General features: G+C 44.3%; 1 protein-coding gene across 3 annotated transcripts in view; it reads right to left on the reverse strand.

Moving 5' to 3' along the window:
- fbn3 (fibrillin 3) overlaps positions 1-18,189 on the reverse strand; it is a 77,423-nt gene extending 59,234 nt beyond the window's left edge. For 2 of the 3 annotated variants that reach the window (XM_085152893.1, XM_085152889.1), the window contains exons 1-3: positions 18,011-18,189; positions 4,093-4,175; positions 3,866-3,961 (exon numbers count right to left, since the gene is read on the reverse strand). In XM_085152893.1, coding sequence (XP_085009019.1) covers positions 3,866-3,961; positions 4,093-4,175; positions 18,011-18,189 — 358 coding nt within the window. Of the gene's footprint in view, positions 1-3,865; positions 3,962-4,092; positions 4,176-10,693; positions 10,827-18,010 lie in introns of those variants that run through there. The other variant, XM_085152892.1, reaches the window with a different exon arrangement.
- Positions 18,190-20,357: the final 2,168 nt, after the last annotated feature.

Here is a 20,357-nt window from a genome sequence, read left to right on the forward strand (position 1 = left end):
TCGTGTAAACCTCTGCGTTCCACAGGCAAGACGTGAAACATAAAAACACTATCTATAACTCTGGAGACCGGGGTGCTAGAAGTGGGCCGTATAATTAAGGCGGAGAAATTGGCATTTAAAAATGGAATTCCATAGAGCTGCAATTTGTTTCCAACTGCACTGAATTATCCTGTTAACTGATGGACTCTGGCCAAAGCTGAATTTGGGAGTTTGCATATTTGGGACGACAGCCACACAGAGTAGATGAGCCCTGTGAGACTGCTGGGGTTAAAAAGCGTTTTAAACTGCAGAATTTGCTCAACAAGTCAAACCTAATAACCGACTATGGACAGAGATACAACACCAGACCTCTCTTTGATTGGGTCACCAGCTGGAAGCTTGTCAGAGGAACAGCGACCCCACAGCTCATATGAAGACGGTTTCTTTTAAATCACACGTCAACAAAGTTACAGCCTTTTTACAGCTCAGGTGACATTTTCTAAACAAAGCCAGTTTCTTCCAGCTGAGAGCTTTTTTGAAGATTAAGAACGTTTCTTATCTGCTGACTTAAAATAATTCCTGCTTTCATTCCACGCAGGCCTGATTCCTGCAGCAGCCTTTATTTTGGAATCACACAGGCTCTGCTTTCTCGTCTGCTCGCTCAGAAAGCAGCAGTTCAACCACTGACTGTGAAAGCAGGATCCACTGTGGACAGAGACACGCTTACACCTACAGCTGGTTCACAAATGATTCATGACTGTGGGGCAAAGCTGGATTCTCCAAAGAGGAGCAACAAGAACATGCAAACTCCTACCAGTTGATTCAGACCTCTGTGCACGCTCTTCTTCATCACTCGTTCATTTCTTTCTGGAGGAGAAGCTGTCAGGAAAGCTTTGGCAGGATTATAACTTCATGTTTGATCTCAAGTTACAACATGACCCTCGATCGCTTTGGCAAACTGACTCATCTCTGCCCATAAAGTTGTTTGACCTTTGACCCTGATTACTGCAGCCACAGAGGCCAGCGGACGTTCTTGCACGGTCACACGCTCCGCCGTTTTAGCACCTTTTCCATCAACCAATCACTGAGCTGTAAAGTTGTCAGTAAACTGGTCCTGTGGCCGTTGCCGTGGGTAACCCCGGCTCGGGAAGTGTGACAGGAAGTCACTTCACTTCCACGCCCCTGAGGAGCATGACTTCATAGCCAACGCACAGATTTTACTGCACATCTGTGCTTCTGCCAGACGGGTCAAAGGCACGTTTTCCTCGCCCCGCCCTCCAGCCTTCTCCTAATCGTTACTTATGGCGGGAAGAGATCCTGTTTTACAGCTCTGAGCCAAATGATGACCACTGTGTGTGTGAGACTAATTTTTCTGTCTATTAGCTTCTTGTGTCTCTGCCTCGCTGTGTGCACCGTTAAGCGTGTGTTCGTGGGCTTGCAGGAATGTGAGTATGTGCAAAGACTTTGGCAGGGCCGGGCGTGACTGATGAGCTGACTTTGGCCCACTAAAGCAATGAGGCTGAACGCACCGCGTGCTACTTAACACGCACTGACACAACTTTTTTGCTCCCACAGTGGTGCTTAACAACAATGTTTGCAGTGTGTCTTGCACGTATTAACTTTATACTGAAAAGCCGCACACTGTGCAGTAATCTCATAAAGACAAACATGATTTCACACACTCTGTATGCGAAGTACAACACTTTGCTCCAAACACACATCCTGAGTGGTCTGTAACTAATCCAGCCGACTGAGCCGGGCAGCCAGACTCTCCACTGTAATCCTGACAAACCCCGTGACCTGAGCAGTCTCAGGCTCCACACGCTGCTATTACACGGGCCTGAGTGTGACTGTGAGAGTAAGGTGGGATAGAGACGTGTGGCAAAGGAAAAGAAACACTTCACAGCTTTGAACAGAAGAGTGAAGTGAGGCCTGAAACCATTCAGAGGAAATACACCATCTCTGCACTTTCCATTATAACAGTGACAGCTGATTGTTTTGCTTGTGCTAGTAAGAAAACATGCAAGTGGACGTCACGCTCTCAGGCAAAAGGCTTGAATTTGAAGAAAAAGAAACCACCTCATGTTTAGGACTTGATACAAGATACATATGACTAGGGATGGGTACCGGTATCCGGTGCCATGATGGTACCGGTATGTTCTGACATAAACGGTAGTAACCAGACCGAAAAGCAGCCACATTTCGGTGCTTTTTTTTCCTGAGCTGTGACACACTTTAGATTCTAGCCAATCATTTTATGTTTCCGAGAATAGTAGGCGGGTCCAGGTACGTACGTTCTTTTAGAGCAGAGCTACAGATTAAAAATGCCCAAGGCGAAGCGGTCAAAGTCTGGCTGTACTTCACAGCAAAAGATGCAAACTCAGCAGCTGCAACAAGTGCTTTAAGCTGATACTGTGATACTGTCAAAGGAGGTAACACCTCAAATCTGATGAAACACCTGGCGACGCACAGTGTTTTTTTTAAAAGCCGAGAAATGCGCCGTATTTGATAGCTTGCTGCGAGACCTCACACCGAGCACATCTACTGCGGGTGTGGTGCCTGTTATCGACCCGGAGTTAGCAACATCCCCCAAAAACCCGAAGAGGAGAGTCCTGGCCCCTAGCCCTGCCAGTGTAGCAGAAATGATGAGGATGATGATGCAGCAGCAGCCGTTCTTCTCTGCGTGAGTAGCTTAATGTTGTTCGTGTGTAATTTACGTTGAGTAGGCTAACCACGTTATTACATTAATGCATGTAAGGTGAACTAGCAAACACCATCATAGCTACATGCGGCTGTCTTCTTGTTTGATGGCAGATACTCCCTTCACCCTGGACAAAAAGGCTAAAATGACCAAAGAAAAAGTGGGAAACAGTTAAACATGAGAGGTTTTTGGACAAAGTTTGTGTTTTTTCCATTGTTTAAGCTGCTTCCAGCCAAGAGTGATACCATATATGCCCCATAGCTGCAGAAAAGGCTAACATTGTTATCTTTTTACAAAAAAACAGCTGAACATGAGAGGTTTTTGGACCAATTTTGTGTTCTCCATTCTTTAAGCACCGGCACCGTTTCAAAAGTACCGGTTTGGCACCAGTATCGGATAAAACCTAAACGATACCCATCCCTAGTAATGACTCTTACATGATGTCATTTTACATGAATCTGGTACTCGACTATTTGCAGAAGCAGCTAAAGGTTTTCTGCTTCTGATAACTCGACAGGTTTTCTCATATTTATGCTAAGACGCTGCTTTCTACGTCCTGCTTAGATATTCTGTGTATTGAGTTTTCAGAGGTTTTAATCTTTGGGCAAAGAGAGAAAACGACTTTGTTTGATTTACTTAATCTACTGCTGCCTAATACAAATGCCAAATCAGCCAATCACATGGCAGCAGTTTATTTAAGTATGCAGACGTGGTGATGATCTGCTGAAGTTCAGACTGAGCTTCCGAATGGGGAGGAAAGGTGACTTTGAATGTGTCATGTTTGTTGGTGCCACACTGAGTATTTCAGAAACTGCTGGGATTTTCCACACAGTCACGGTTTACCAGGAATGGTCTGAAAAACAAGGAACGTCATGTGAGACGCAGAACTCTGGGAAATGCTGTGTTGATGCCAGAGGACAGAGAAGAATGACCAGCCTGTTTGGAGCTGATAGGAAGGTAACGCTGGACAGGACGTCACTCCTGTCAGCTAACAACACTGAGGCTCACCAAAGCTGGACAACAGAAGATTAAGCAAAGGTTTCCTGGTCTCAGTCTCTGCTTTGGCATCAAGGTGGCAGAGTTTGGTTTAAGCAGCATGAAAGGATCCTGCTTTGGTTGTGGTGTAACAGTGACGGCGATACTGTTTGATACATATCAAATGTGTGTGTGTGTGTAGATACTGACCTCCTGCTCCACAGCTCGGGGAAAGCTGGCCATTCGAGCAGGTACACATGTTGGGTCTGGAACAGAAGCCATCACCACAAGAATTCCTGCAGATCGCTGGAGACAAAGACCAAGACAGAGCGGAAAGGAGAGTAGATCTTCTAGTGACCATACATAATCACACAAACCAAATCGTGCTATGCCTATTTGCTTCTTCTCCGCTGAGTTTTGCGATGTGGGGAACTTACGAACAATGCACTGGTTTCCTCCCGGCAGAGTCTTCCAGCCTGGACAGCAATATGAATGGAAGCGAGAGCCGCACACGTTGGGTCTGATAGAGAAAAGAACAAAGAAACACACTACTTACTGCTGCCAGCACACTTCAGTACATCATTAAACACACACACATCATTTCTGAGGAGCCCAGAACCTGCTCGGTCTCTGCTTTCAGAAAAAACAAACTTTGATATGAAAGCACTGTAAAGTGATGGATTGAGGTATTCTCAGGCTTGGTAGGAGGGAAATGCAAGAGGCCTTCGGCTCAGTGTTTTGTTTTCCTTCAATGCTCATTTCTAAGCTTGGAGAGACAGGATGTGTAGAGTCCTCCTCTCTCTCAAAGATATGCCCGGCCGCCCTGATTTCTGGCACAGACCTGCTGGTAGTCGGCTCTGATCCTTAGCGGTAGAGAGCAAACTTTGACCCTGTCTGACAGATGTAACACTCATCACAGCTCACGGCTGCTTGTCTGGCCTTAAAGGTTAGCCACAGAGTTTTCCTCAGAGGAAATGGCTAAACCACATCTAGAACCGACTGGGTCTGCTCACACACTCAAGCACACACATAAACATGCCGTCAGGACTGAGGTCTGTTTTACAAGCTAATGAGAGGAGCTCTACAATCTCAGTCATCGGTGAATAAAAACACCTCTTTGTATATTTAGAGGAGGAGCCAAACGGTCGTCAAAGACTCGTGCAAGCACGAGACACTCAGGCCAGCTGTGTGACTAAACTACTGTTATCCTCAGTGACCGTCCAGAGCATATAATGACGAGCGTTTGCAGTCATCCCAGTTGGTCATTTGGCGATTGCATGACTAAGTAGCGACGGACCGCAGTGTGGTGAGTTTGGATGAAGCCTGATCCAGATGCTCATAGTAAAATAATTTGCCACAGGGACAATTTTCTACCCCCAGGATTTAATTTATCGTGTTGTGAAAACAGAAACTCAAAGTTTTTTTAACACCGAACATGAAGCAGTACAAACCAGACTCATAAAATAAGTTGGCCGAGCTGAGATGTTCTGAGTTCTGCTCCCTAAGTGACTGCTGGATACTACATTTCCCATGATGCAGCTCAACACCAGAGCTTACAGAAATATCTTTGCCCCGTTTCTTTCTAAGAACATCAGCTCAAAGGCAGAAATGCTGAATGGACTCCGGTCACCCAGCACTCTACACTACTCTCACTTTCCATAACACACGTTCATATTCATAACTATAACACTCACACACCAGCAGTGTTGGCTGTGATGCATTACAAAGTAACGAGATACTGTAATCACATTACCTGTCTCAATAACTTAATAATGTGACGCATCATTGCACTAAACTCACTGCTTACTTTACAGTTACTGTATGTCGTTACTTGTGCTGGGGAGGCGCTGCAGTTACCTGCGTACCAGGTGGATAGAAAGAAAAAAATCAAACAAAAGTGCGTTTTTGTTTACGTGTGTTTGTTACAGTCGGCTTATTTCGGTTTCTGTGAGAGAAGGTCCATCGATACAGGTCTCGAGGGTGGAAATATGGACGTTATTTTTATTGCAAAAACTGACAACGGCGCAATGGTAGAGTGGAAACTGCAACAGGGACAGAAACATCCGCATTATGCTGCAAACACAGCTTAAGCTCTTTGTAAGTATCTGCACAGACAGCATGCTAACACCAAGCTAGCCAAAAACACAGAGCGATGTTAACCCTCCTGTCATCCTGGCACCTTTTTGTGCTCCTTTCTGGTTTTAAATTCAAGCCATTTCCACTGTGTTCAGTGGAATATAACCAAACTTGCCAAAGGATTTTTTTTTTAATTTTTTTTTTTAATTTCGGTGTGAATTTATTAAATCAGCCTAAAATGGCTGAGCAGCAAAAATCCCCACACCCAACTTCCTTGTGCCGTTTTGTGTCCCATTGACAACCATTATAAACGCTATTTTTCATCCCAAAATTATTATTATATGATTTTTTTTTTTTTTTTTGCTTTGGATGTCAATGAGGACTCAGGGCCTTGAAATTGTAATTTTTATATTTGTCCACTGGGTGGCGCCATTTTCCCACTTTTGGGCAAGTGACGGCAATGGAGTAAATCCTGTATTTATTCCATAGACTTTCTGCTCAAATAAATGATAATTCTGTGTCACTAACAGTCTTAGACAATGGTGTGTAAGTTTAAAAAATGTAAAATAAAGGTCTTTATGCCTAAAAAAATTAAAAAAGAAAGAGAAAAATAAGTGTGTCTGTGTCTAACTTCAAAAGTCTTTCCTCTCTTTGAAGGCCACCCTGCGATATAAACAAAATAAACATAAAAGCAGGGGCCAAAACCAAATTAGACTTTATTTTGTCTGCGGGCTCAAATTGTTTATGCAGGTGCAATGCAGCAGAGGTTATAAGAATGAGCAGTAGAGCGGGAGTAGTCATTTTCAGGATGGCAAGATATTATAGCACAGATGAAGTGTTGGAAATGGTCCTGGACTCTGAGTGCCAGGATAGCTGCTCATCCTCCTCCGAGGATGATGGAGAGGAAACGGATAATTCTGTGGAGCTAGAGCAGCTGGAGTCCAGTTCCCATGAAGAAATATCTGACGCTGAGAGCGAAGGGGAGATGGAGACGGAGGAAGCAGCTCCGGAATGGACTGCAAAAAATGGCAAAATCGTGTGGTCCCCCACACATACGGAGACCCTCCGCTATGTTCCTGCAGCTACAAATGTCACCCCAGGACCGACACACTACGCCGCCGCCCGAATCAGGGACCCGGCATCCAGCTTTGCACTCCTCTTCACAGACGAAATTGTGCAGCACACGGTGGCCATGACAAATCTGCACGGGAGACGCGCAGTCGCCGGCTGGCGAGACATGGACTGTGATGAATTGCGTGCTTATGTTGGGCTGCTCATCTTGGCCGGTGTTTACCGGTCAAGACACGAATCGTCTCTCAGCCTCTGGGATGATAAATGCGGACGGGATATTTTTCGAGCCACCATGTCCCACAAGCGTTTCCATCAAATCGGCGGGGCGCTTCGTTTTGATGATAAGCTTTCCCGACCCCGACGCCGTCAGGACAAGCTGGCTGCCTTCCGCAAGGTGTGGGATTTGTGGACGAATCGCCTGGAGCTGCTCTTCAACCCAGGGAGAGACATTTGTGTTGATGAACAGCTCGTCCCGTTCCGAGGAAGGTGCAAGTTCAAGCAATATATACCAACGAAGCCAGCAAGGTACGGTCTAAAAATATGGGCTGTATGCGACGTGGAAACCTCCTACGCCTGGAGACTCCAGGTATACACCGGCAAAACTGGCGATCGCGCGGAGGTGAACCAGGGGATGCGGGTTGCTCTGGAGCTAACAGAGGGGCTCCAGGGAAACGTGGTGACATGTGACAATTTTTTCACGTCCTTTGCCCTGGCAGAAGAGCTGCTGAGGAGGAAACTGGCCCTAGTCGGCACGATTAGGAGAAATAAGCCGGAGCTTCCACCTCGATTGCTCCAGACAAGAGGGAGAGCGGTCTTGTCGTCCGCCTTCGCCTTCACGCTCACCCACACTCTTGTCTCTTATATCCCCCGACGTGGCAAAAATGTGCTCTTGATGAGCACAAAACACCGCTCTCCGGATGTGAGCGAGGAAGGGAAGCGAAAGCCAGTAATCATACAAGATTACAATCGGTGCAAAGGTGGTGTCGACAACCTTGACAAGGTAGGTGTCATTACGCATCAGTTACGCACAGATTTATTCATTCTTGCTCATATATTCTTTTGTAAAATATACATAGGTTTGATTTTCTGTTTTTTGTGTGGGGTTTTTTTTTTTTTTTTTTAGGTTGTCGGCACCTATTCCTGTAGGAGGATAACTAATCGCTGGCCAGTGGCACTCTTCCACAACCTGCTGGACGTGTCACTCTACAACTCCTACGTGCTGTGGACAGCTATCGACCCATCCTGGAAACAGCAGAAAAATTACAAACGGAGGCTGTATGCTGAAGAAGTGGGTGAAGCTTTAGTAAACCCACACATACTGAAGCGAACACGCCTTCCCCGCTCATCAGGTGCTGCAGACATCGTGACGAGAGTGCAGAGTGCTGCTGCAGACCCCGCCCTGATCCCCAATTCCAAGGGCAGGAGACAGTGCGACTTCTGCCATGAGAAAAAGAAACGTGTCGTCACCACCTGCTGCAAATGCGGGAAGTCCACATGTAAGGACCACCTTCTGGTCATTTGCAGCCTCTGCGTCAACTGAGGACTCTGACACCTCCACATACACACCACACCTCCACACACCTCCACATATGCTCTTCCCCTCTCCCTCGCTCTTTCTTACTTATATCTTTCTCGTTCCCAAAAACATAAATGTTCATGTTCATTGTTCAAAATAAAAGTTTTTTTCTGGTTCAAACTGATCTTGTATTTTCATTTACATATTTTTTTTCATTTTATTTTAGAACACAACAAGGAAAAAAGCATTTAGTGGGGAAAAAGTGAAAAACCATAATATACCATTATATTGAATTTCCTGTGCCCCTGCAAAAAAAATAATGCTGGATCAAAACAAATGTTGGTGCGAATCTTTGGACCATCCAAAGGCCTAATTATAATAAAAGTCAAATATTACTTCAAATGTTTTTTATGGAAAATATTTAGTTTTTTTGTTTTTTGGGGCTATAAAAATGGTGCGCTCATGTAATTAAACTGCGATTTAAAGGGTTAAAACCCCCGAAATATAATTAAAACTTTACATGAATATTTCAGGGAGAAGTAGTTGTAAAAGATTGGCTAATTTAAAGTGGAAGAAAATATGAATATATAATCTTTTTATAGCACTTTTTGGGGCGTGGCAGAAAACGGCCACTAGGGCGATGGACGTAAGTTTTTCTTTTAATTTGCCCCTGCATTAAAAATAATGCTGGATCAAAACAAATGTTGGTGCGAATCTTTGGACCATCCAAAGGCCTAATTATAATAAAAGTCAAATATTACTTCAAATGTTTTTTATGGAAAATATTTAGTTTTTTTGTTTTTTGGGGCTATAAAAATGGTGCGCTCATGTAATTAAACTGCGATTTAAAGGGTTAAAACCCCCGAAATATAATTAAAACTTTACATGAATATTTCAGGGAGAAGTAGTTTTAAAAGATTGGCTAATTTAAAGTGGAAGAAAATATGAATATATAATCTTTTTATAGCACTTTTTGGGGCGTGGCAGAAAACGGCCACTAGGGCGATGGACGTAAGTTTTTCTTTTAATTTGCCCCTGCATTAAAAATAATGCTGGATCAAAACAAATGTTGGTGCGAATCTTTGGACCATCCAAAGGCCTAATTATAATAAAAGTCAAATATTACTTCAAATGTTTTTTATGGAAAATATTTAGTTTTTTTGTTTTTTGGGGCTATAAAAACAGTGCGCTCATGTAATTAAACTGCGATTTAAAGGGTTAAAACCCCCGAAATATAATTAAAACTTTATATGAATATTTCAGGGAGAAGTAGTTTTAAAAGATTGGCTAATTTAAAGTGGAAAAAAATATGAATATATAATATTTTTATAGCACTTTTTGGGGCGTGGCAGAAAACGGCCTCTAGGGTGATGGACGTAAGTTTTTCTTTTAATTTGCCCCTGTAAAAAAAATAATGCTGGATCAAAACAAATGTTGGTGCGAATCTTTGGACCATCCAAAGGCCTAATTATAATAAAAGTCAAATATTACTTCAAATGTTTTTTATGGAAAATATTTAGTTTTTTCGTTTTTTGGGGCTATAAAAACAGTGCGCTCATGTAATTAAACTGCGATTTAAAGGGTTAAAACCCCCGAAATATAATTAAAACTTTATATGAATATTTCAGGGAGAAGTAGTTTTAAAAGATTGGCTAATTTAAAGTGGAAAAAAATATGAATATATAATATTTTTATAGCACTTTATGGGGCGTGGCAGAAAACGGCCTCTAGGGTGATGGACGTAAGTTTTTTAAAGGATGACAGGAGGGTTAAAGCTGGGTGCGTGTCCGGGTTTCAGACCAGTTCGGCTTCATGACCAGTGTTGCTAACTTAGCGACTTTGTCGCTATATTTAGCGAGTTTTCAGACCCCCTTAGCGACTTTTTTTCTAAAAAGCGACTAGCGACAAATCTGGCGACGTTTTCTGGTGTTATACGACTTTTTGACGTGAAGCGCGTATCGCTTTTACTCTCAACAAGCAGCGGTACTGCCGTGAGCACCTCGCCCGTGCCAAAGCGCTCCCAGACGGAGGATAGTCCTCCCCCAGCTGCTATCAGGGCAGGAGATGTTCACCCCTGTGCGTCCAAACTGCAAATGAATCGCGCATGAGCGAAGCTGCTGCTCCCGCACCGACTGTAACGCAGTCAGTTCTTCTTTTACTCTTATGCTGTTTTGTGGATCAGGTTTAAAACTACTTATAAACACACACACAAAGTAACTCCACCAGAGTGCCACTCCGGGTCACTTTTACCGGTCCAGGCCCGGGTAAAGGAGCAGGGTTGGAATTGTGACATTAAAAAAACAATAATTGCTAAAAGAAATTTAATTTGTAGTTCTAAATAAATTCTAAATGCATTTAGGATGTTTTTTACTCACTTTATGTGTCTTCCACGATGTTATTTCTCTCTCCAACAACGTAGGTTACAATTATATTAGCTTGACCAATTATGCAAATTAGGCGATGACGTCATTTAGCGACTTTTAGGACAGCCAATAGCGATTTTCCTTACTGAGGCGTTGGCAACACAGTTCATGAGACATGCTAACACCCTCGTATGCAGTGTAGTGATGGGATTTCCGGCTCTTTTTAGAGATCCGGCTCTTTCGGCTCGGCTCACTAAAAAGAGCCGGCTCTTTCGGCTCCGACCCGGCTCTTCAGGTTGTTTTGTTGCTTTAATTATTTAATCATTAACAATAATATAAAATTATGCAGAAAAGGAATTACTAATGTAAAAAAAAGTGGTTTTATTTATATATGTTTATATATGGCCCCTAGAAACAAAGCACGTACAAACTCTAAAGCATATACAAACTCCAAAACACATTTCTAGCTTTTACTGAACTTCCAAAACAGAGCTACCCAGATCACTTAAATTACACAATTGAAAGCATGTGTGTATTGTTTGTGTATTTATAGACAAGCACTCATATTTATTCAAATAATTTTAAAAAAAAGTTCATTTACCTGTTACTACCACACACCAAATCCAGTTGTTGATACTTCCTGGCTTGTGTAGCCACTAGGTAACAAAAGCTCAACACTTCGTCCTAGAAACCTGGAGCACTTCTGTTGTCTTTTGTACGTGATTCTGAGTTTGTACGTGCTTCTGAGTTTTTACGTGTTTTGGAGTTTGTACGTGCTTCTGAGTTTTTACGTGCTTTGGAGTTTGTACGTGCTTCTGAGTTTTTACGTGTTTTGGAGTTGTTACGCGTTTTGGAGTTTGTACATGCTTAGGAGTTTGTACGTGTTTTGGAGTTTGTACGTGCTTTGTCTCTAAGGTCCACCATAAATATACTTTATTTATTCACTCCACATAAAATGTAATAAATAAATCATATAATACAAAAAACAACTATTTACATTTTAAACTTTTGACTATTTAAATTTTCAGCTTTTTCCTTTTAAACAAATTTAACGTGAAACAACACAAAACACTGCAAACCACAACACAATTAAATATAAATTTAAATATTAAAACAAAAAGAAGATGCACATTCTCTGTCATATGGGCCTGCATGATTTCTGAATCCTTTATCATCTGCAACTGAAAATAGCGGATGATTACTATACCTTTCTAATGTGATGTTGTTGTCCCTCGCTCTCTTTCTTTCTGGCTCTGTTCCTGTGCTGCTGCGAGTGCAACTAACGCCCCTCCCCCCTCTGCCCAGCGCAAAGTACAGGCCGCGCATGCGGAGTTTAGCGGAAAAAAGGGCGAGAGAGAGGGTGAGAGAAAGAAAAAAAAAAAAAAAAAAAACCTCACGGCTCCCAATAAGGAGCCGGCTCGCGTCGTTCACTTCAAAGAGGCGGCTCTAAGAGCCATTTCGTTCGCGAACGACCCATCACTAATGCAGTGGGAACAGAGGCCTGCTAGCGTAGCTTAGCATTAAGACTCAAAATGAATAAAGCAGCTAGTTTTTCTTGGTTCACGGCTCATTAGTGTCTTTAAAGTTCAATAATTAAATACATTTTTTTTCTTTTTGCTAACTATGCAGAAATTGTTGCCCAAATGTTTAAAAATTACAATTTTCCACTTTGCAAGGAGTCGATGTGACCGACTTTTTGTTTTTTAATCGGAACAGCTGAAAAGATTTTAGATAGATTTTAAAACACTTTATGGGGACACTAGTTGATTTTAGTGAATAAAAAAAAAAGACAACCCAGTAACAGTCAGGTTGATGTATTTGTAGTTCCAACCCACTAACAACACAGTGCAGCTTTTCCTTGATTAATCCCAAATAAAACTGGAATTTAAGGCGTTGACGCTGATGAACTTAAGTTGCTCCTGTGTGCTTACCCCGCCTCACTGGGCAGCATCTGCAATAATCCTCGTTTTTTACCAGGAAGATGACAGCTGGAGTTTGAGTCTCTGATATATGGAGAGCACACCTCCAACCACATTCCCAGATGGCACTGGGGGACAACAGCACAGAAAAACAGGTGGGCAGGCAGACGAGAGGTATTAATGAAGGTAGAATAAACGGTCAGACAAAGAAAAAAGACAAACACGTAAAAGAACAACAGGGAAAATTTCTTTAAAGGTGTTTGCAGAAACCAAATTGTGACCTTTGGAGAGAAAGGAACGGTGATTAGGAAGAGGAAAGACTGGTTGGTGGGAAAGGAACAGGAGATCAGTGGGAGAGAAAGCAAACAAGTTTGTGTTGAGAAGAAGCAGGAGAAGGAAAACAGAGATATGAAAACGAAGCAAAGAGCAGCGTGAGCTGCACGAGGCCGGACCCTGAGTGGGGGCTGCATTTCTGCAAACACACAAACCGAAGTTCAGAAATGGATACAGCAAGAATCTAAATGCCAACGCCTAACGAGCAAAATTATTTCCTGATCCATTCCTCCACGCAGCACTGACGCTTTTCCGCTGACCTGATGTCAATATACAACGAATTACGAGGGCGCGACCCCGAGGTCAGAAGCTCTGGTTTGTTTTCTTTCCTCTTTCTTTCACCTCTTTCCTCTGGGTCAGCGCCTTGTCTCCCGTTGCACAGAGGAGGCTTTGCAGGGCGAACCAAGAGCAAAATGAAAAACTGCCATAAAAAGGAGTTTAAGCCCCGGGGGGTTCCCCCCAATATTGAAAAGTCCTACTGTTCTCACAGCTAAAGCTACAACAGATGAACTCTTCTGTGGCCATGTTGCTGCCTTTGAAGCTAACCCCCGTCCCGTGGATCGCTCATTAACTGCCATTAATAATAACAAAAGGGAAATAGCTGCCAGCTCATCCAAAGGAAAGTGAAGAATGAAGGCAAAGTTACAGAAGTGGCCCAGAAACCTGGTGTGCTGAGAAAATGAGTCACCCTGCGTTGGCCAGTGCAGAGTAGCCGGACTCATAAAAACACAGACTGAAAGTTCACGGTGTCTTTGCCCACGTACGCTTGTGATTGCACTGGTCACAGGTTCAAACGCCTGAAGCCTCAAACAGCCCGTTTCTCTACAAACGAGTCAATGAGTGTGACGATAAAGAGAAAATGAGCTCTGAGGAATGAGGAAAACTCTGGCCCAGCTCGAATGACACGTTTAAGCCCTTAAATGTGCAAAATGATTCAATGTTTGATGCTTTCAAAGCAGCTGAAGAAAAAAGTTTAAAGCGAGAAAATTAAAAACTGAAGAACAGACTGGGATAAAAAAGGAGGAACTGTGAAGATGCTAAACGCTGATCAAAGCGGAGCCAGAACAGGAACCACAATAAATCTGTTTTATCAGGCGTCAGTCAGAAGACTGAGGAGATAAAGTTTTACAGTAACTGTCTGTGTTTTGTGGTTTTGTAGCGCGAGTGTTTGTTCTTATTGCTTTGATATAAAAAGAAGTGATTATTTTCTGTGGGCAGAGATCATTCATGCCATGAAAAGTGCTTCTTGTGAAGAAACATGGACTAATTGAACAAAGGTAATTGTAAAACAAACACAGCTACACAAATGTGTTTTCTTGTACATATCAGAAGAAGGAAGGAAACTTGTGGCTAAGTCTTTTCACGCAGTCTGACATTAAGCAGGAGCCACACGCCAATCAGCTGTCCCAGATAATCCTGTCAGCTCACTCACAGCAGCATAAAATCCCAAAATGGATCCGAATGTGCAGAAAAGAGAAACTCTGTGGCTTTATTTTTAAGAGGGACTTTCTTTCCTGTGCTCTGAAAGCTCTCCTGCAGGTCTGAGCTGAAACCGCTTTGATATCCAAAATCGTTCTTTATTCTGTTTCAAATCAGGCACAAGCCAAGGCAGTCTGTGAATAGAGGACCCCATCCAGGCCATCAGGGTGGTATTGACATTATCCTGGAAAGTAACTAAATGTAATCCTCTGGTTTGAGGCCGACTGGCTGCCAGTTTGGCAGCATCGAAGGCGCCTCATCTCAGCCGGGTGAGGAGCTGCCAAGCAGGGCATGAAGCAAGACTTCTCAGCCCGAACATACGATCTTACTAAATGATAGAGAAATGATACCCTCGTTTGAGTTGGCTGGTCTCACACTTTCCTTCTTCAGGTAGTCAATCACAGATTTAAGTAAAGCAGGTCAGACAGCGGTTTGCCGTGGGACGCGGAGCCAGCCGGCTCGGATTCGATCCCGCCTTCACATGAGGCGGTGCCAGGGTGCGGTGCGCTGCGGGAGCCCATAAATCAGTCAGTCAACGTCAAACCCAGCACTGCCGGAGACAGACCAGGGGATCTGGAGCTGTAGCCAGCAAATAAACACTGCACCTCAGCCCAAGGCCAACGTAATGACCATCGTCCCTGCATCTCCCACACGGAGAATCTGTGAACGCCTCACGAGTTACTGACAGCCTGCTGTGATTAGCACCACTCACATGAATACCAGTGTGAATGAATTGCCATGAAACTCAACAAACACTGAGCTCGCTCCAACAGCCCAAACTCGTCACAAATGAGATTTCTTCATTTTCGAGGCTTCCGTCCAGAGCTGCTCATGTGCAGATGACTAATTTTACCCGATGTCAGATGAACCGCCGTCGCTTTGGGCCAACGACCCCCAGAGTGTAGCTGAAACTCGATTCGATACTTGGGCTCGTGAGCTTTGGCCACCTTAAAAGAATCCTTTCAGTGACAGCTACCAGCAGTGTTGGGAAGGTTACTTTTAACATGTATTCCATTACAGATTACAGATTACATGCCCCAAAATGTATTCTGTAACGTATTCCGTTACGTTACTCAATGAGAGTAATGTATTCTGAATACTTTGGATTACTTAATATATTATCATGCTGTTTACAACTACATGAATGTACTATTGCTGTGATTTATTACTGTTACTGAAGGTCCGCGGCTCCGAACCGTAGTAAAGGGACCTCTGGCTAATACGGTGGGTTCTGTATCGGCTTGTAGCTGAAAACTAGCTTTACTTTGTTGTCTGGGTCAACTTTGCTAGCAGAGACAGAGAGAGGCGTTGAAAGGCTGCTCCAACAGAACTTATTGTTTCAGAGGAAAACACGAACACGGTGTACAGTCGAGTCTTAATAGCTTACTTACAGCTGGGCTCGTCAGGCTCTCTTCTTGGCTGCAGTGGTTATTATTATATTTACATGCTTCCAGCTCCCGTTTCTGCTCGATGACAGCTCGTACTTTTCCTTTTTCTCCCTCCCTCGCTCACAGACACATAACGTGTATGGCAGTCCATTCTCCCTGCAGCACGGACTACACTGCCCATGATGCTACATTCTTTAGAGCTATACCTGTAGCATTCTGCCTGTTAGCTTAGCACAACAGCAACAAAAAGGCCTCTCTCACCCAGGAAACACGCAGAGAGAGAGGTCACCCTGTAACCATGGCAACCGTAACGCTGCCTGGAACAACAGAACGTAGCTGTCAAACAAAACCCAAACAGTCCTGACCCGCCACAATATGAAACAGGGAAGTACCGCCGTGTAATCCATTTATTTCAACAAAGTAACTGTATTCTAAATACCACCTTTTTAAACTGTAACTGTAACGGAATACAGTTACTCATATTTTGTATTTTAAATACGTAACGGCGGTACATGTATTCCGTTACTCCCCAACACTGGTTACCAGGCACACCGAGGCACACGCAGTAATCCAATCAAAACAATCAGAAACCAGCGTTTTGTTAAACGACTCTGGTTTGTGGTCCTCGCCGTGGCCCCAGCGTGCGAGCGGACCTTTTTTAGCATAAACACGCCCGAGTTTCAAAGCAAAGATGCTGTGAGTTCACTTCAGCGCAACTATCGCTGCATGAGCATTTGATTCCTGACGCTGTGGGGTTTCAAAAGCTCAGCAATGTAATGGAAAACGTCTGCAGGCTTTTGTTACTTGTTCTCATGAAACCGCACTCTATTGATGGTAATAGTGCGCTATTGTGCAACGGTCTCCTCTCTCTCCTGCCTGTCACACGAACTGTGAATGTGAAGTATTGCTGATCACATGCTCGTGCTTATATTTGTGTCAGGCAGGATAAGTCGTAGGGTTGGTAAAGGGGTCGTGCACTTTGGTCTCCTTTAAACATGTCAAGGAAAAGCATGTGAGTCAGCCTGAGCGGCCTATTTGTGGTGCAGCGCTGGACATGTTGTGAGAGAAAACACCGGCTCGGTGACGCCGCCCGCACTTCTAATAAGCCTCAACTCAAAACCTGCAGCTATGCGCTCATAGTTTTCCTCTCTGGTACTCGGCTGTCTTTCATTCCAGCCCCGCGTTACTCCTTCAGCTGCTCCGTCACCTGCAACGGTGAAACAAACGCCCTTTCATGCCCCCCGTGGGTGATACAAATACCTCATTTCCTGTGACTTGGCACCGGGGGAACCGTAAGCTGGGACAGATGGGAGACTGATTGGAATAACTGATGCAGACACTGAAGCTCCAACAAAACACTCTTTGTTTGTCAAGAAGAGGTGAAATATACAACGAAAACTCTGATGTTCCTGATTCATGATGTTGAGGTAACAAAGTGAAAGAGACGTGAAACAGGAGGGAGGTGAGCGGCTGCAGCTGCTGAGATGATGTTTCTGGATGTTCCCCACACACAGACAAATAAACAGCACTTTAAAAACATTCATAGGTGCAGATGTTTGTCTGGGTGCACGACACAGGCTCGTCGCGTATGTTAGATGCCTTTTTATGCATGAAGGATTTAAAGGTCAGCATGAAGTAGTTTAACAGTGAAAACGACAGTCCTCAGAAAACTCTCTAAAGCAGCCAAAGCCCAAAGAAAAACTGTGAAAGACCTTCAACAAAGACGAACTACTGCTCAAAACTTTGACTCCTGGGAAGGAAAATGTGGTTGATGTTATTGCACAGCACTGCAGCTCACTGAATTTCTCTGTTAAATACTTTAAACACTGAGGCCTATAATCTCCTCACATTCCTGAATACCTTTGTATAGCGTAACCAGTACACTTCGGGGTATTTGGGTCATGACTTATAGAAAGCTGTGCTTTCACATATGTTCCACAAAACACAGGAGATTTTATTCTGTCTATTAATGTCAAATGTCCTGTTTTTGACGAAACGCTGCAGTATTCAGCAGCATGATCTGGTGTAAGGCGAGCTCGGCCTGAGCCCAGAAAGCTCAGCAGCTCAGCAGAGAAAACATTCATGGTTTCAATCCTTGTTCAGATACAGAGACAAATGTTTCTACATGAACTTTGGGTTCAGCCTGCAGTGCCATGTGACTCTGTATTATGTTTGTGATTGGCCATTGACAGTAAAACACAGATTCTCACCCTCTCAATGTCTCTTGGCCGCGGCGTCGAACCCGCTGCGCCTCCCTCTGGTCCACGGTGCCGGTGAAGCGGCTAGCTTGGTACGGGCCATTCCCAGTTTGACTGCAAGCCACCTGAACCGCCCCGAGGCACATCACCACCCATCCCAGCAGAGCCTGAGTCAGCTTCCCAGATCCCATCGGTCGGCTATACCTCCACCTGAGTCCCTCCTGTGCTGATGCTCACTCCGTGACTCTTCACTTCACGGACCCAGACGGAGCAGCAGGACCTGGACCTGGATCCAGACCAAATCACGGCGTGCACTCCACAGTAAGAGCTAGACAGAGGAAGAAAGGATATTAAAGTTAGGAGACAAGTCAAACACAGACGTTGGTCTAACAGGAAGCAGCTTTCCATCAGATTTACTCTGCAGGCTCGTTTCACAGCATGACCTGAGTTCATTTGAATAAACTAGATGTTTTTAACACAGCTAATTACAGAAAAGTTCATCTTAACTATGTTTCACATCAGCTCTGTGACTATCACATCATCAGTGTTTTAGTTCATCCATCCATCTTCATCCGCTTTATCCGGGGCCGGGTCGCGGGGGCAGCAGCCTAAGCAGAGAGGCCCAGACCTCTCTCTCCCCAGCCACCTCCTCCAGCTTATCCGGGGGAACACCAAGGCGTTCCCAGGCCAGCCGAGAGATATAATCTCTCCAGCGTGTCCTGGGTCTGCCCCGGGGCCTCCTCCCGGTGGGACATGCCTGGAACACCTCACCCAGGAGGCGCCCAGGAGGCATCCTCGTCAGATGCCCAAACCACCTCAGCTGGCTCCTTTCGATGTGGAGCAGCAGCGGCTCTACTCTGAGCCCCTCCCGGATGGCTGAACTTCTCACCCTATCTCTAAGGGAGAGGCCAGCCACCCTTCGGAGGAAGCTCATTTCTGCCGCTTGTATCCACGATCTCGTTCTTTCGGTCACTACCCACAGCTCGTGGCCATAGGTGAGGGTAGGGACGTAGATCGACCGGTAAATTGAGAGCTTCGCTTTTACACTCAGCTCCCTCTTCACCACGACGGACCGGTGCAGCGTCCGCATCACTGCAGCCGCCGCACCACTGCAGCCGCCGCACCAATCCGTCTGTCGATCTCCGGCTCCCTTCTCCCATCACTCGCGAACAAGACCCCGAGATACTTGAACTCCTCCACTTGGGGCAGGAAGTCATCCCCGACCCGGAGTTCAATTAGTTCAATTCAATGTTATTTTCAAAGCACCAAATCACGATAACAGTCGCCTCAAGGTGCTTTATATTGTAAGGTAAAGACCCCCACGAACAGTCGCACCCCTGTGAGCTACAACCTGACAGCAGTGGGAAGGAAAACCTCCCTTTAAACAGGAAGCCATCTTCTGCAGCCGGTGGGGGGGGGGGGGGGGGTTGTTTTGGTTAAGCATTGATTCTTCAAGTGGCAGATGTTACATTTTTCAAACCTTTATCAATTATTTTGGCTATTATATCTGTTTCTTTACAGTGTTAGCTCGTTAAACTACTTCAATGTTTCAAGAAGGCAGCAGTTTTAATTATTTTACATTTAAGCTGTTTTATCTGTTCCTCGTTTGAACTTTCAGGTGACATCTTGATCTTACAGTGCTGCTGGTACAAGCTTCCCTGTCTGGATCTTCTGAGAGCACCAAGTTACATCCCAAGAGGTTCAAGGAAGACAGTAGATTTATGCCTCGAGGATAAACTGACAGGTTGAACAGTGGCACTGACACCTGTGCGTCATGTGTAGTTCGGGGGGAGGTGCATGTCAGGTTAGGTGCTGGTGGGCGTGGCGATGGTGTAGATGGTGTATTAACAGCCTCACATTTACACCTCGCAAAGCTTTGGATGAGGAGAGTTTAACACCACGTCAACTTCTCTGCTTGATATCTGAATTTCATACACTCTGTAATGTTGTTACAATAAACTATTTATGGTATCTTATTGATGATGATAACTTTGCTAGTTAATTAATTGAGTTTATGTGTCGTTAAACTCCACGTCTACCCTGTGTAACGAGCAGATGAAATAAATGATGCCATCATAGATTTCTGACCTCTGTGGAGAGAGCACGATAAACTCCGATGCAAAACACTTTGCATTTGATTTTCTTCTTTCCTTTGAGATGCTGGGCGGTTACAGTAAGACAATAGAAAACATGTGATTTGAGGACATGCAAGGAAAGAGAAGAGAGACTTAAATTCTGACTCTGATCTGTTTTCAGTACTCTGCACTTCAAAGCCTTCTCGTAACAAGTTTATCACTCAACAGACACAGAAAACTGCAAAAACTGGGAAAGAGGTCATAAACCGATTAGAGAAACACGC

Source organism: Neolamprologus multifasciatus, chromosome 23 (assembly GCF_963576455.1).
Source record: "Neolamprologus multifasciatus chromosome 23, fNeoMul1.2, whole genome shotgun sequence".
Taxonomy (NCBI): Eukaryota; Metazoa; Chordata; class Actinopteri; order Cichliformes; family Cichlidae; genus Neolamprologus; species Neolamprologus multifasciatus.